Source organism: Microcebus murinus, chromosome 19 (assembly GCF_040939455.1).
Source record: "Microcebus murinus isolate Inina chromosome 19, M.murinus_Inina_mat1.0, whole genome shotgun sequence".
In the NCBI taxonomy this organism is placed as follows: Eukaryota; Metazoa; Chordata; class Mammalia; order Primates; family Cheirogaleidae; genus Microcebus; species Microcebus murinus.
Genome location: NC_134122.1, coordinates 36,502,469 through 36,519,481, shown reverse-complemented (window position 1 = coordinate 36,519,481; position 17,013 = coordinate 36,502,469). Strand labels below are relative to the sequence as shown.

Here is a 17,013-nt window from a genome sequence, read left to right as displayed (position 1 = left end):
ACTAGGAAAGATACCTATGTCATATGTGGCAGAGAGCTGTCAGAAAAGCTTTCTAGGAGAGATGGCATTGAAGCTGAATGTTGAAAAATGAGTGAGAGTCATCAGGCAGAGAGACATGTAAAAGGTGCAGTGCGTGTGGAGGCTGAAGTAAGGTATGCTTAGGTTAATGAAGGCAGCATTGAGTGAGAGCATGTGTTGCGGGGGAGTTGGATGTGGTCAAAGGAGACGGGGCACATAAGGGCTGGGTCATGAAGGGCCTTCCTTGTATGTTATGGTGAGGATTTTTTTTTTTTTTTAAGTAAAACATCATTGAAGAGTTTTAAGCAGGGAAGTGTTATAAGTATATATGCATTTTAGAAAGATTATTCCTGGAATAAGACAGTGAAAGAATTGATTGAAGGAAATCAGAACTCAGGGAGACCAGTTAGGAGGCTGTGGAGTTGTTTTTGTGAGAAAGAATGAAAGTAAGGATTAAACCCACGCTAGCGGGGGAAGAAAACGAAGGGGAATTGATTAAAGGGAGATGAAGGAGGAAGAATTGACAGGACTTTATCAGTTACCTGTGGAGAGATACAGGGAGAAACTACCAAAAGTTCTCAGATTTTTGGCTTGGGAGTCCTAGAGAAAGTGGTTCATTGACCAGCAGAGGAAATAGTAGAGTAGGAGAAATTTACTAGGGAAGATATGTTCCATTTGGTGTTTGTTGAATTTGAGATGCCAATGAACACCCAGATGGGGTTGTTCCTTGACCTTTGAATGGTCAGATTTGAGATTTGGGATATAAGTCTTGGTTGCAAATAGATTTTAGAGTCAATCAGTATGAGTAGGGGCTGGTAGATGAAACAGGGTGAGTGTAGGAGGGTGAATGAGGGAACTCAATCCCATAAATTAAATAATCTGTCACTGTTTTTGATGTTTGCTTTTGAAGCATATTAAATTTGTGTACACTGGCTTTCTATTTCGTTTTATTGATTACTCTTAGTATCGTAACAGTCAATACCTTAATATTTTAATACTTTAATATCTATAGGACCCTTTCTCCAAAGTCTTGGAAAAACTATTTCCCCCGGCCCTGCTATGAATTTTGTAATCATTTTGTAGATTCAAAAAAATATCCTGTTGGCGTAGTGATTGAAATTGCAAAATTTTTCATTCCTTCCAGATTACTTTGTTTCTGTTTATTTGTAGTTCCTTGTTTCATTTTTGATGTTTATTTCTTGAATATTTGCTTTGTTTCATATGACTTTATAGATATTTTAAGGAGATTTAAGATAGGTTTCACTAATTGCTGATTCATCTGCAAATACCTTGCTTTATAGTTTATCGGGTATTCATCGGGTATCCACTACATACTAGATGATGAATGGGTATCAAATCTGTGCTCTAAAGGAATTTATAGCCTAGCAGGGTAAACTAACCACAACACAGTGTTTTTACCAAGCTCTTTGAGGTTACAGAAGAGGGAACAATTGATTTTTGTGGGGGAAGGATGGGAAGAGAGCTGTGGGACGGGTTCACTGAGGAGATGTGAATGAAAGGTAGGAGCAGACATGGTACTGGAGGCAGCAGCAGGAGCAGTGGCCAGGTGTGGGTGGGGATGGTCCTGAAGGGGGTGGGCTGCATGGGAAGAGCACCGAGAGGGGAAGGTGGAGGATGAGTAGGAGACTGTGCGGCAAGGGTGCCACAGTCCCGGTTCTTTAAAAGTCCTTTCACATGGTATTCTCTTGATTGTCACGGCAGCACTGTGAAAGAGAACTTGCAGGTGTTCTTTTTCTTTTGCATTTTTTCCCCAGTCTTTCTTCTTCCTTTCATAATTTCTACTCTAGTTACTTGAGAGGAAGAGTTTGATTATCATTATCCCTATTTTATAGATGAGAGAACCGATGCTCAGTGACTTATCTAGTGCCATATGATTAAGAAAAAACTGATTCTAATATACTAGGCTTCTTTTACATTAATTCAATGCCATATTCTCTTTTCCTTTTCCTATTCCAGGTCTTTTAATTCTAAAAGTTACAAGGTTAGTGGAACCACCATTTTCCAGTAATTTGCCACAATGACGAACACAAAGGGAAAGAGGTGAGGCCCCTAATGTATGTTCTCCATGTCTTTTAGAAAACATGGAGTTGTTCCTTTGGCCATATACATGTGAATCTGTGAGAAAGGTGATATTGTGGACATCAAGGGAATGGGTACTGTTCAAAAAGGAATGTTACCGTGGCAAAACTGGAGAAGTCTACAACATTACCCATTATGCTGTCGCCATTGTAAACAAACAAGGGCAAGATTCTTGCTAAGAGAATTAATGTGCGTATTGAGCATATTAAGCAGTCTAAGAGCTGAGACAGCTTCCTGAAACACTTGAAGGAAAATGATCAGAAAAAGAAGGAAGCCAAGGAGAAAGGTACCTGTTTCACTTAGAGAAGCACACTTTGTGAGAACCAATAGAAAGGAGCTGGACTGCTGGAAACTATTCCCTATGAATTCATGGCATAATAGGCATATATATATTTAAAAAAAGATTCAGACTATAAAAAAGAATTGCGAAGTTGATAGAAAAATGGCATAAACTTGAATTACTGAATGAGAGTGTATAATTTGAGTAAATTTTACTTTCTTTGTGTTCCTTGTCATGGGTAATTTAAATAGATTATAAACATGAACTTAATCTAAAAGAGGAATAGGTTAGTCAACAGTGACCTTCTGATTTATAGGTCTGACAAAGTTGGAACTTGGTAACTTAAACTTTTCATTTCATTTTAACTCTTTATTATGAAAAATTTGAAACAAATCCAAAAATAGAAATGATTATATTGAGCTTCAACAGTTAACTCATAGCAGTCTCATTTCATATGTAAGCCCCCTCCCACCTATCCTCAGATATTTTTGAAGCAAATCCTAGACATCATTACATTTAACTTGAACTTTTAAAAATGTTATACTTGAGTTTAACTTGTGCTCTTGTCTCCATTTGTGTCCTAGGCATTAGGTCCATTTCTTAATATTAATATTTGACCACCTCTTTTCCCTGCTGACCATAGGGGTTTTCTAAAGTATACTGCTTTTAAGAAGTGAGTCCCAGCTGACTTTCAAAGATAGCCAGCTATATAGACTATATTCTTCTTGCCATTTACTACTTATCAGTGGGTCTAGTGCCAGCTCCTAACCTAATGTGCAGCTAGAAAAAGGTGTCCCCATGTTTGTGCTCTGACCATGAGGTGACATAAGGATGGCTTTTGCAACAGTGGTTTCATTTGGGTTAGATTTGAAGTTTCTGCTACATGACAAAGGTGTCATTCAAAATTAATCTCTGGATACTTATTCGTTGGCAAGTTCAAGCATGTGATAGAATTATTTTTCCTTTTGGTAACAAGCTAGAAGTAAATGAAGAAACCAGATGTAGACTGGACTTTAGACAGCAGGCAAAGTGGCATTGGCTGTTGATATTTGCTACTTTGGTTGGCATCCCACTGAATGGGCTTGGGAAGCACGGAGCTAATGATTAACAAAGGAAAGAAAGTTTTTAGGGGGATTGTTATCTTCCTGTAGTTTATCTTTTGCCTGGGACATTTACCCAGCATCTTTTTGGACCTAGAATTGTAAGGTCCAGACTTTCCTGAATGAAACAGCAAGGTGTGGTGAATGTGCTCAAGTGCATGTGCCTGTGTGCCTGGGCCTGTGTGTGTGCACCGAGTGTTGGGCATGGCCTTGCTGACTGCCATCCTCCACGCCCCTACTTTTGTTGAGTCATGCCATTTTTGTTTAGCAATCTTTATAAAATTTGCAAAGATCTAAGTATAGAAATATAATGTCAGCACTCTCTTCTCTAAAGCATTATTTCTGGGAGTCTATTTCATTTGGCCTGCTGGGAAAGAGCAGTCCTATTAATAGTGATTCCTCAGATATGTTTCTTGTGTGTTTCAGTGCTTTTCTTTCCCGTGGAGATAAAAATGAAACTGAACATTCTAGTCCTCTTTCTAGATGAGCCATAGATCTGTAAATGGTCCTAGTTGAGAAAATATTGATACTGCTTGTCTGAAAACACAGTGAAGTGGAGTTTAAAGGTAATGGAAGGAGGTGTGTGTGTGTGTGTTATGTGTGTATACACACTTGCATGCCCACAGTGGTTGAATATATAAGGGTAATGATCAGATCAGCTTACTGCACTTCTTAAATCAAAAGGCCGTTTTTTCAAGAATTTGAGAAAAACCAGTATCAAGGCTTGAGTAGAGACCTCAAACTATAGCATCTTTCATCTAGAGAAAGGCACTTCCCAGTTTGGTTAGTTAACTGATGCTTTTGAAGGCTGAGTATACACTGTGAGCTGGTGCTCTGCTAAGCATGTTGTGGTAAAGGAGGGAACATAGACAAAATGTCTGGGCTTCAGGCACTTAACATTTTTTGGAGTAAGTAAATAAGATAAAATGAAAAGTAACCTTTGATGAATAGGTATGATTTAGAGAAGTAGTGAGTAGATGTGCTACTTGGGCCTGAGTTTGTATATCTGTAAGATGAGAGCATTGGACCTAGATGATCTAAAGACCCCATTTAGATCGTCTGACCCTGACCCTGTGTGGTTCTGTGATTCTCCAAGTTAAGAAACCTCCAAACGGAAAAAATTAGGCTTCACAAGCTTAGTGAAAAATAATGAGAATGATTTTGGAGAAGAAGCCAAAAGTCGATGAGTTTGACTTTTTTTTTTTTTGAGACAGAGTCTCACTCTGTTGCCTGGGCTAGAGTGCCATGGCGTCAGCCTAGCTCACAGCAACCTCAAACTCCTGGGCTCAGGCGATCCTTCTGCCTCAGCCTCCCGAGTAGCTGGGACTAATAGGCATGCGCCCCCATGCCTGGCTAATTTTTTCTCTATATATTTTTTAGTTGTCTAGCTAATTTCTTTCTATTTTTTTTAGTAGAGACGGGGCCTTGCTCCTGCTCAGGCTGGTCTTGAACTCCCTGACTCAAACAATCCACCCACTTCAGCCTCTCAGAGTGCTAGGATTACGGGTGTGAGCCACCACACCCGGTTTTTATCCAATTTTTTGCACTTTTTTCTTTTTTTTTTTTTTTGAGACAGAGTCTTGCTTTGTTGCCTAGGCTAGAGAGAGTGCCGTGGCATCAGCCTAGCTCACAGCAACCTCAATCTCCTGGGCTCAAGCAATCCTTCTGCCTCAGCCTCCCGAACAGCTGGGACTACAAGCATGCGCCACCATGCCCGGCTAATTTTTTCTATATGTATTAGTTGGTCAATTAATTTCTTTCTATTTATAGTAGAAACAGGGTCTCGCTCTTGCTCAGGCTGCTTTCGAACTCCTGACCTCAAGCAATCCGCCCGCCTCTGCCTCCCAGAGTGCTAGGATTACAGGCGTGAGCCACTGCGCCAGTCCTTTTAGCAGTTTTTGAAGGATAATTGCTTCTCAGGTTGTTGTATTCATTTGATAGATTTCCAGAGGACTGAAAAGGTTGTTTTGTCAATTTCATCTAGCTTTATAATTGGTTTTTGGGAGAGGAATTGCCTGCCTTCTTACTAGGCTATAGTCAGAAATCCTGCCTCTCAGAGTGTGTTCTTTTTCTAGTGTAGTCAGTCATTTCTCTGGGTATACATGCTGAATTAGTCAGAGTTCTTCAGAAAAACAGAACCAAAACCCTGTATTAGTTAGGGTTCTCCAGAAAAACAGAACCAGTTGGCAGGACAAGGCAAATCATTAAGACTGGCAGATTTACTGCTGGGGTGAGAGGGAGTTTGCTGAATCGGTGTGGTGAATAATACACATGCCCATTGTGTATGTGTGTATGTGCCCATGTGTGTGTGTGTGTGTGTGAGAGAGAGAGAGCGAGAGAGAGAAAGCAAGAGAGAGCAAAGAGATTGATTTTAAGGAATTGACTCATGAGATTGTGGGGCTGGCAAGTCTGAAATTGATAGGGCAGTTGTGCAGATATGAGTTGATGTTGCAGTCTGGACTCCAAATTTTGCAGGGTAGGATGCTGGAGCTGCAGGCAGGGTTTCTATGTTGTAGTCTTGAGGAGAATTCCTCCTTTCTCAGGAAACCTTAGTCTTTGCTCTTAAGGCCTTTCGCTGTTGGATGAGGCTCTCCTGTCCTCCTGAATTATCAAGAGTACCATGTTGTACTCGATATCTATTGATTTAAATGTCTATCACATCTAAAAAATATTTTCACTGCAGTTTCTAAACTGGTGTTTAATCTAACAACTGGATACCATGGCCAAGTGGACACATAAAATTAACAATCTTACTTGCTTCCTGAGGATCAGGTACATTTTTTTGGTCTGGGTATATTCTGGTTGCTGCCTGCTTCCCAGTGTATACCTTTACTCTAGCTAAACTGGCAGTTCCTACTGTTTCACATACATGCCCCTACTTTTGCACACCTTTGTCTTTGGTCATAGTGTATCTGTAGCTTAGAATCCTCCATGTGTACAAATCTTATATGTCGTTCTGAGGTCTGGATTACAGACCTGTATACGCACAATTTTCTTTGCACCCTATACACCAGCTCTCCTGAACTACTTCCTGTCTCGTAATTATGATGTGTCTGTCTTGCCTTTGTGCTTTTGCGCACAAGTTCCTGTGGCTTAGAATATCCCTCTCTCCCATTTTCTAGAAAGCTTTTACAGCTTTTTCAGGTAGACTGTGTGCTCCTTTTCATTATGTTCCCATTGTCCCTTTGCATATTCCTACTGAGGCACTGATCATACTGTATCGTCATTGTTTGCATATCTGTCTGTCCAAAAGACTGTTTTCCAAGAACAGAGGTCACTGCACTGCTGTCCTTTTCAAATTTTATCCTCAGTCACACCTAAGTATCTTGTCTGCAGCACCTAGATTAATTGTGAGATGAATAAACTGAATCTCTGTTAAAGATTTGGAAGTTATATTTTATATTTCTTCTATAATTTCTCTTTATACTAGGATGTGGAGGTAGTGTCTGCTTGGAGATGAAGCAAATCTGAATACCACAGATCAGCCTTGTGTAGTACTTCAAATGTGCTTGGGAATATTAAATATTTGCTTAACTCACTGATAGACATACTTTCATTATTTTTCCATTCTGTGCCAGGTACAGAGCTTCAGAATTGTTGCATTTAAGGAAAGCTGTTTTTGTTCAAATTTGTGTATATTGTGTTTCAAGAATATTAAAGCATCCAAGAAAACTTGAATGTCTTTCTAGGTAAAATGCATAGTGATAATTTGTAAACAATCTTAATGTGATAATAAAATAACTTTCCTTTTCCTACTAGATGTTGATCATCTTTCTGAAGTAGAACCTCTATGGCCTGAACATTTTCTGAAAATCATTTTGAGCAAAATATCTGTTTAATAAAGAGATAACCACATCAAGATGGTTGGAAAACTGAAGCAGAATTTACTATTGGTATGTCTGGTGATTAGTTCTGTGACTGTGTTTTACTTGGGCCAGCATGCCATGGAATGCCATCACCGGATGGAGGAACGTAGCCGGCCAGTCAAATTGGAGAGCACAAAGACCACTGTGAAAACTGGCCTAGACATCAAAGCCAACAAAACCGTTGCCTATCACAAAGATATGCCTTTAATATTTATTGGAGGTGTACCTCGGAGTGGAACCACACTCATGAGGGCCATGTTAGATGCCCATCCTGATATCCGCTGTGGAGAGGAAACTAGGGTCATTCCCCGAATCCTGGCCCTGAAGCAGATTTGGTCACGGTCAAGTAAAGAGAAGATCCGCTTGGATGAGGCTGGTGTCACTGATGAAGTGCTGGATTCTGCCATGCAAGCCTTCTTACTAGAAATCATTGCTAAACATGGGGAGCCAGCCCCTTATTTATGTAATAAAGATCCTTTTGCCCTGAAATCCTTAACTTACCTTGCTGGGTTATTCCCCAATGCCAAATTTCTCCTGATGGTCCGAGATGGTCGGGCATCAGTACATTCAATGATTTCTCGAAAAGTTACTATAGCTGGATTTGATCTGAACAGCTATAGGGACTGTTTGATCAAGTGGAATCGTGCCATAGAGACTATGTATAACCAATGTATGGAGGTTGGTTATAAAAAATGCATGTTGGTTCACTATGAACAACTTGTTTTACATCCTGAGCGGTGGATGAGAACACTCTTGAAGTTCCTCCATATTCCATGGAACCACTCAGTATTGCACCATGAAGAGATGATTGGGAAAGCTGGGGGAGTGTCTCTGTCAAAGTGAGTAGAAGTTATGTTTTTTATTTTGATCCTGTGTTCAGCTAATAATGATATATATAGGTGTGTTTTATGTGTGTGTGTATATATATATATATATATACACACATAAAATATGTTTATGTATGTGTATGTATGTGTGTGTGAATATATCTATGTAGAAACTGAAGATCTTTTCTGGAACAGAAAATGAAGCTACCTTCATTGGTGGATTCTCTACCAGTTCATTATAGATCCTTTCACTTGTTTAGTTCATTTGTTCATTTATATATTGTGGTCATCTTTATTTGTTTCATGGATGCAAACCCAATTTACAGGTAATGAAAGGCCTTTTTCACTGACCTCAGACCTTAACGTCTAGTTTAAGTGGCTTCTGATGTATAATTTCTAGGTATTTTTGTTAATAAGGATAGCTGGCTTTTGTATGGATTAAGGTTAATATCAGGAAGTTCATTCATTGTGTTGGTGAGCACATAGTGAATTACAAGCATTTTGAAATTTTTCGTGATAGAAAAATAAAAGCATTATCTAACCTAATCCCTTCATTTTACAGATAAGACTAAGTCACAGAAAACTTAAAATGCTTTGCTCAAATTTAGATGGCAAGGCCAGAATTAGAATCCATGCCTTGGTCTAAAATGGGCTAGTGCTTTTTTCCATGGCATTTTACTACATGTAGTGCTTCTTTTGTCATCTGATGGATATATCTTCTATTGTTTTTCACAAAAGGCTAGAGAATCTCCAGAATTTGGAAGCCTCATTTGTATGAGAAGTTTCTTAGATTCTAACATTTCTAAAACAATGATTTTGGAATTTTGCTTCCTTTCTCACAACAAGGGTGCCCTAACTCTATCTGATAACCTGACTTGATGACTTATATACTTGTAATGAGGATATAAAAGTAGAAACCACTGGTAAATTCAAGTAGTGTCTTCTCATGAAGCAAATTTGGCTATAATTAAGTTTTATTTTTTGTCTTTTTCAATTTATCAAAGTAATATATAATCCATGTACATTATCTAAATTATATTGGCCTTATTAATACAGGGATTTCTGTTTGGAAAAAGTTGATTTGAGGGAGATTCAATCATGTGTCCCTCGGAAAATATGTGTGTCTACAAAAGACACCCCCAACCCACCCCAGGTTAAACTCTTTAAGAGAAAAAAGGAACCTCAACCATTTTAGGATAATTAATGTTTTTCTAAAGTTTTCAATGCTTGGTTATTTAAAGAAAATCTAATTAAAAGATATTTAGGTATAAAGTTTGCTAACGTGTTTAAAGAACTTTAAAAATGATCAAAGAGGCCGGGCGTGGTAGCTCATGCCTGTAATCCTAGCACTCTGCGAGGCCGAGGCAGGCGGATTGCTCGAGGTCTGGAGTTCAAAACCAGCCTGAGCAAGACCTCGTCTCTACTAAACATAGAAAGAAATTAATTGACCAACTAAAAAATATATATATATACACAAAAAAATTAGCCAGGCATGGTGGCGCATGCCTATAGTCCCAGCTACTCGGGAGGCTGAGGAAGGAGGATTGCTTGAGCCCAGGAGTGTGAGGTTGTTGTGAGCTAGGCTGACACCACGGCACTCACTCTAGCCTGGGCAACAGAGCGAGACTCTATCTTAAAAAAAAAAAAAAAAAAAGATCAAAGATATATAAACAATAGAATTTTTTAAAAATCCCTACAAAAATGAAAAAGCACTATACTTCCCTTGTGTTTCCTGCTTTTTCTACCAAGAAATATCTCCTTGATTTTTTTCAATGTATAGAACTTGAATAGTAAATATTAATTCTTCATGTAGATAATCTCAGAGGAATAGCTGCCTGCCTATACCTAGCTTTCAGTTATTGATTACTTATAAGTTATTAGGTGTCATCACTATAATGACTCTAGGTTATTTTTGTTGATTCAAAGGAAACTAAAGCTGTAGCTACTCTCATCGCAGTTTGTTTTTTCCAGATAATAGATTATAACTGATCTTTAATCACCTGTATTCCTAGGTAAGTATTTTGGTCTTTGTGCTTATATGTTTCCCCAAGACCTGTAGTCTCTCCAAGTAGGGATTAAAAAGATATGCCAAAGTTGAATTTTGAGCCGGGCGCGGTGGCTCACGCCTGTAATCCTAGCACTCTGGGAGGCTGAGGCGGGCGGATTGCTCGAGGTCAGGAGTTCGAAACCAGCCTGAGCAAGAGCGAGACCCCGTCTCTACTATAAATAGAAAGAAATTAATTGGCCAACTAATATATATATAAAATTAGCCGGGCATGGTGGCGCATGCCTGTAGTCCCAGCTACTCGGGAGGCTGAGGCAGCAGGATCGCTCGAGCCCAGGAGTTTGAGGTTGCTGTGAGCTAGGCTGACGCCACGGCACTCACTCTAGCCTGGTCAATAAGCGAGACTCTGTCTCAAAAAAAAAATAAAAAAAAAAAAAAAAAAAGAAAAAAAGTTGAATTTTGGTGCCAATCAGGAAGAGATCATTTTGCATATATACTTACTATGTTTAAGGTAAACAAGACTGAGGATATTATTAATTAATGAATTTTTAAGAGGCAGAGAGACCTTACTTAGCATTCTAGTATATGGAATGGAGGCCCAGTAAGGTTCTATGCTTTGTTAAGAATTATACAGCAGAACCACGGGTAGAACCTACTAGTGTCTATCCCGGATTTTTGCATTTGGGTTTTTTCCAGTTTGGGAACTATTGTGAATAAAATTGCTAAGAACATTCATGTACATTAATTACTTTTGCTGGACATAAGCATTTACTCATTTCTTTTGGGTATATACCAATGAGTAGAATTTCTAGATAATAGGAGAGAGATATATACACACATACATATATATGTATATATGTGTATGTATGTATATATGTGTATTTTAACAGATACTTTCTACAGTTTTCCAGAGTTTCTATATTATTCATGTATGGCTATACTATAAATGAATTTGTTCTAGTTGCCTCACATCTTTGCCAACACACATGGTATTATCATTTTAATCTATCTGATAGGGTATAACTGTTTTTTAAAACTTAAAAACAAAATAACATTTGAACCCCTTACTGAAAGAAAGTCTTACCCAGAATTCCAGTATAAAACATAAGAATAGAGTCACTTTAGTTGAAATGGGTCTAAACTAGGCTGTATTTCCTATTTTTAAGACTAAATCTCTACTTTCAAAAACTGCCAATTGGGGGATAAGGTAGAAACATATACAAACTTATTCCATTAATATCAAGTTATAAATATTCCATATTCATTATAATAAGGAATTTATAGCCCAAAGTCAATCATTCTCTGTGCTTTTTCCCTTTAAACATTTTATTCTGGGAAAATTGTTTAAAATAAATATTTTAATACTTGTTTTAGTATTGTTTAGTATTACAATACTTAAAATATTTAGGCAGCCTTGAAGGTTTGATGCTATCACCAGATGGCCTAGGAACATACGTAGAAGTTGTTGAAGATAGCGATATCAGGAAGGCCTTCACGGTTTTGTTTGCCTTATTTTGTTAACTATGAAAGTTAACCTTTCCTTTGCTTAGAAATTTCCAACTATTTTCAGTCAGGGTAGCACTTCTTGTTTCCCTGGTCAGTTCCAGTTATAGAAAAGTAGGAGGCTCCTGCCCCTCTAATATTTTGAGCAGGAAATAGAAGTAAAGTTTGAGGCTATTTACATTGCCCTCTTCTCACAGATTGTGGAATTTTTGTGGAATTTTAGTCATCTCCATCAGAGAATTTGTGGGAAGTTACTAGAGTATACAGAGTTGTTTCTACTATTAAACTCATTACAATACTATAAAATTACCTGGTATAAATAGAAATCAAGTTAGCTAGGTCAAAAGAGCAAAGCCAGAAAAGCAGAAGACAGTCAGGAATCACAAGTACAATTCAGTGAATAGTTGTTATCTATACTTAGAGCAGGTAAAGGACACAGCAACTATTAATATTAAGCACAAATAAGTTAGAATGAAAAATATAATATCAGTGGTAAGTACAAGAGAATAAATAAGAACATGAAAGCTGACATGCTATAGCTTCTAATAAGTAAAGCAAAGAAAAAACTAGGCATTAGATCTAGAGCAAAGAAAGATTAAATAGCAAAGATAATGCAAACAGGGTTTTAAACTGGAGATAGTTTTAAGGAAGTTGAAAGAATATTTAGTAATTTATTAAATTTAGAATATTAAATTTCTTTTTAATTTCCAAAATGGAATTTAGTTTTCTTAAAGAAAAAATTATTCAATGATACTTGATAAGGCAGTCTTTATTCAGGACCACCATGATAGATATGGTGCTATTGCACTGGAGTTTTGCATTTGAGGGGAAAGATTGGGCTTAACTCTTAATATAGGATGAGCAAGTGGGGTTTATCACCAAGGAAAAGTATGGGGGTGAATGGATGGATAATTCCTAAGAGGAAACATCAGAGATAAGGGGGATTCTGGCTAAATTGACCAAATAGGATTCTTGCTGCAGACAGGCCAGGGTGATCAGACATCACCTGGGGGAAGGTAGAGGATGAGGAATCTTACCAGATATTGAAGGTGATCCTTATCAGATATTAAAGGTGATAAGATATTGAGGGTAGGGGGTTCTTGCTGACTGACTTAGCAGGCTTCTTTGCTAAAATGGGATTTTATAAAGGAGTACACTAATGACCCTGGAGGAGGTTCAGGAGCCTGACTAAAGTGTGACCATGCAAAGAATCTTTGTCTGTTTGGAAATTAAAATTCTTATATCTTACAAGATTAACAGAAAAACAATTAAATAGCCACTTAAAAATTTTCTGAAATTTAAGGATAACAATATTATGAGCAAGTTAAGAGAATGACAGACTATTCACAAAAATTATAAGCAATTTAATAGCATGTGAATTAGGATTATGTGAGCTCTACTAGCTCACGCTGAAATATTCTAGAAGAATTTTATTCATATTACATATATATTTTTTCCAAGAAATCATCAGTGAACAAGTCTGGGAACTTGTGATTACTTCTCCTTTGTGAAGGCATTAAACCAATCTTTATAAATCTAGTTGCTAAATATTGCCCAAGAAGAATGCTTTTGGAGTTGTGGTTTATTTTATAAGCCAAATTGAAGAGATAAGTGGCTGAGACCCCTTAGCAGGAGAAGAGGAATTGAATAAACAAGGGATACCATTGACAGAGCAAAACAGGCTGTGAAAGGAAAATGGAGAGCTGAGGAAACACTGCATTTCAAAGCATGCCAGTGAAGACTGAGAAGCAGCAGAAGATGAATTAATAAAGCAACATTTGTACTTTTCTTGGAGAATATGGAAGGTAGGTAGCAAAAAGTAGAAGTTGGATATTAGATCATTTATTCATTTGGATTAGGTTTCTCTACAAATAATAGAGATCCAAAATAACAAAGATTTCAAAATAACGGCTGTTAAGTAAAAGAAGGCAGACCCTGGTCTGCCTTGAGTTGGGCTGCAGGGCTGGTTTGTCAGTTAGTGATCATCCAGCATCTAGGCTAATCCAGCTTTTGGCTTCATCATCCCCGTGGTCCAAGTTGGAGTTCTAGTCATTTCATCTACGTTCTAAGCAGCAAGGTGGGGCCGGGGGCATGTTTGTAAAAGAAGGGGCATTTAGTATTTTTTGAGTATTTTTCCTAGAATTTTCCAGGTAGCACATCTTGCTTTCCCTTGGCCATAACTTCATCTTATGGCCATATATAACTATAAAAAGGCTTGTAGTTTTGGGGTTTTTTTTTTTAATTTTATTTTTAGAAATGTGTTGTTGCTATGTTGCCCAAGCTGGAGTGCAGTGGCTATTCACAAGTGCAATTATAGTATGCTACAGCCTCAAACTCTTGGGCTCCAGTGATCCTCCCACCTCAGTCTCCTGAGTAGCTGAGGGTCTATGCATGCACCATTGTGCCCAGCTAGGGAAATATATTCCTTATTCCAGTGACCATGTGCCCAACTGAGAGCAGGGATTTCTTTTACTAAGAGAAATAGATTAGATATTGGGATAGGCAGATGGCAGTCTCTGCTACATTATTGAGCACTTACTGTGTGCCAGGTAATGTGTGTGCCCCTGGAGATAAAAGGTCTTTGCCCTAAAGAAACATACAATCTAATAGGAGACATAGATTTATATATAGTACAATGTTAAGAACTATGGAAAACCAAGGAGAGGTACCTAATCCAGTTTGGGGTGTTCAGGAAGGCCTTCTTGGGCAATGTCATACCACGTTGAGACCTAGAGCAGGGTTCCCTCAACCTTGGTATAACATTTTGGGCCAGATAATTCTTTGTTGTGGAGGCTGTCCTGTATATACAGTGTCCAAAGGGAAGAGGTAAGATAAGAGAACTTCTGTGGCCTGACTCCTGGCCCAACCTAGGGGCTCAGAAGGACTTAAGAACCAATTATGCCCTGTTATGCCTGACTTAATGGACCCTGCCTTCCTCACTATGTAGTGAAAATCACCTTAACTCAGTCTCACCTGGCCCTAGAGCATGGTATTTTTGTCTCACAAACTAATATAATTTTTTTAAAAATAAGTAAAACCAAACCAGGGAATAATCATTGGGAAGTTACAATATGAACAAACGAACAAAGATGAGACACAGTGTGGTATTTTGAGAAAACACAGGCAGTTTGGTATCGCGAGAGAGTTCATTTCCGGGCAGGAAGCAGTGGGAAATAAAGCTTGAGAGAGTTGGTGAGGCCAGGCTTTGGAGGGCCTTATATTTTATGCTAAACGTTTAAAATTTTATCTTATAGACCAATTGGTTTCAAACTTCTCTTATTAGTGAGGCACTCTTTTTTCAAATGAAACTTCATAAAGAAACTTGGTATATAAAGTACTTGGAAGTGGAGTGGCTCTAGTTGAGAGAACATTTAATTTTAGTTGAACTTAACAAAGAAAACAGAAGTGAAGGCCAGGTGCGGTGGCTCACACCTGTAGTCCTAGCACTCTGGGAGGCCAAGGCAGGTGGATCACTCAAGGTCAGGAGTTTGAAACCATCCTGAGCAAGAGTGAGACCCTGTCTCTACTAAAAATAGAAAGAAATTAATTGGCCAACTAAAATATATATATAGAAAAAATTAGCCAGGCATGGTGGCGTATGCCTGTAGTCCTAGCTTCTCGGGAGGCTGAGACAGAAGGATTGCTTGAGCCCAAGGGTTTGAGGTTGCTGTGAGCTAGGCTGACGCCACGGCACTCTAGCCCGGGCAACACAGTGAGACTCTGTCTCAAAAAAAAAAAAAAAAAAAAAAGAAAACAGAAGTGAAACTTACAACCTTAACATGTGTACCTTCATAATACGCTAAAATAAAAATTTAAAAAAAAAGAAGTGAAACTTACAGAATTGCAAAACTCTGAATTTGTTTTTAAAAAATTGATTATAATGTCTTGTTAAATTTATAAAAATGATAAAAATTTTTAAGACGTTGATATTATAATGGTCTCTAAAAGCATAATAGGCATAAGTTGACCTTTTAGAGTGTGTCTCAGTCCGTTTGGGCTGCTGTAACAAAATACTACAAACTAGTAGCTTATAAACACAGAAATTGATTTCTCACAGTTCTAGAGGCTGAAAAGTTCAAGATCAGGCACTGGCTGCTTCAGTGTCTGGTGGGGGCCTGCTTTGTGGTTCATAGATGGTGCCTTTTTGTATCCTCACATGGTGATAGGGCAAGGGATCTCTCTTAGACCTCTTTTATAAAGGTACCTCCCAAAGGTACCCCTTTTAATGCCATCACATTGGTGATTAGATTTTAACATAAGAAATTGGGGGTAGGGTGACACAGACATTCAGTCTGTAGCAAGGTATAAAACTTAGAAGATCCCTCTGTTGTTTTATCCTATATGTACATACCTATGATGAAGTGTAATTTATAAATTAGGCCTAGTAAGAGATTAACAGCAATAACTGGTAGTTATTGAACTACTTCTGGCACAACAGAATGTGCCAGCATCACTGCTCTTGAGCTTTAGAGCCTTTATTAAGTAAAATAAGGGTTATTTGAACAGAAGCACTGTGATATCACAACAATCTGATAACCGAGGCAGATAGTAAGTGACTAATGGGCAGGTAGTGTACATAGAGTGGATAGGCTGAACAAAGGGATGATTCATGCCCCAGGCTGGATCTGCATGAGACTCTTTCATGAGATCAGAATGAGACTGCATGAGATTTCATCAGACTACTCAGAATGACATGTATTTTAAAACTTATAAATTGCTTATTTCTGGAATTTTCCATTTAATATTTTCAGACCACGGTTGACTGCAGGGAACTGAAACCACAGAAAGCAAAACCTCAGATCAGGGGCTACTGTAATAGTATCCATTAGGGATGATAACAGTACCTACTCCATATGGTTGTGAGGATGAGGTTAGAATGACTGTAAAGCCACTAGCCACATACCTGGTATGTAGTAAATATTGGAAAATTTTACTTGTTATCTTTATTTACTATTAGGATGATAATAGTACCCATTGGAGATGATGGTGGTGGTATCTACTTAATAGCATTGTTGTGAGGATTAAATTTAAATTATTATAAAGCCTTTAGAATAGCACTTGGCATATAGTAAGTGTTCAAAAACTGGTGGTATTATTAGTAGTATATTATTATTTTTATTATTAAATGCTTATGCCTTGTCGCCCTAGTGTGAAACACCATACCAGGCATATCATAGGCTTTTTTTTTTTCCAAGACAGAGTCTCACTCTGTTGCCCTGACTATAGCACCTCATGACATACAAGGGATCCTCAGTAAGATAACAGCTGACTTCTCACCAGAAACTATGGAGTCGAGAAGCAGTGAGATGATAAT

General features: G+C 38.1%; 1 protein-coding gene across 4 annotated transcripts in view; it reads left to right on the top strand.

The window, feature by feature from the left end:
- TPST1 (tyrosylprotein sulfotransferase 1) overlaps nucleotides 1-17,013 on the top strand; it is an 86,378-nt gene that overhangs the window by 17,898 nt on the left and 51,467 nt on the right. For 2 of the 4 annotated variants that reach the window (XM_012764085.3, XM_012764087.3), the window contains 2 exons: nucleotides 1,996-2,079; nucleotides 7,258-8,203. In XM_012764085.3, coding sequence (XP_012619539.2) covers nucleotides 7,359-8,203 — 845 coding nt within the window. In that variant the 5' untranslated portion in view covers nucleotides 1,996-2,079; nucleotides 7,258-7,358. The remainder of the gene's footprint in view (nucleotides 1-1,995; nucleotides 2,080-7,257; nucleotides 8,204-17,013) is intronic. The other 2 variants (XM_075995392.1, XM_012764084.2) reach the window with 1 other exon arrangement.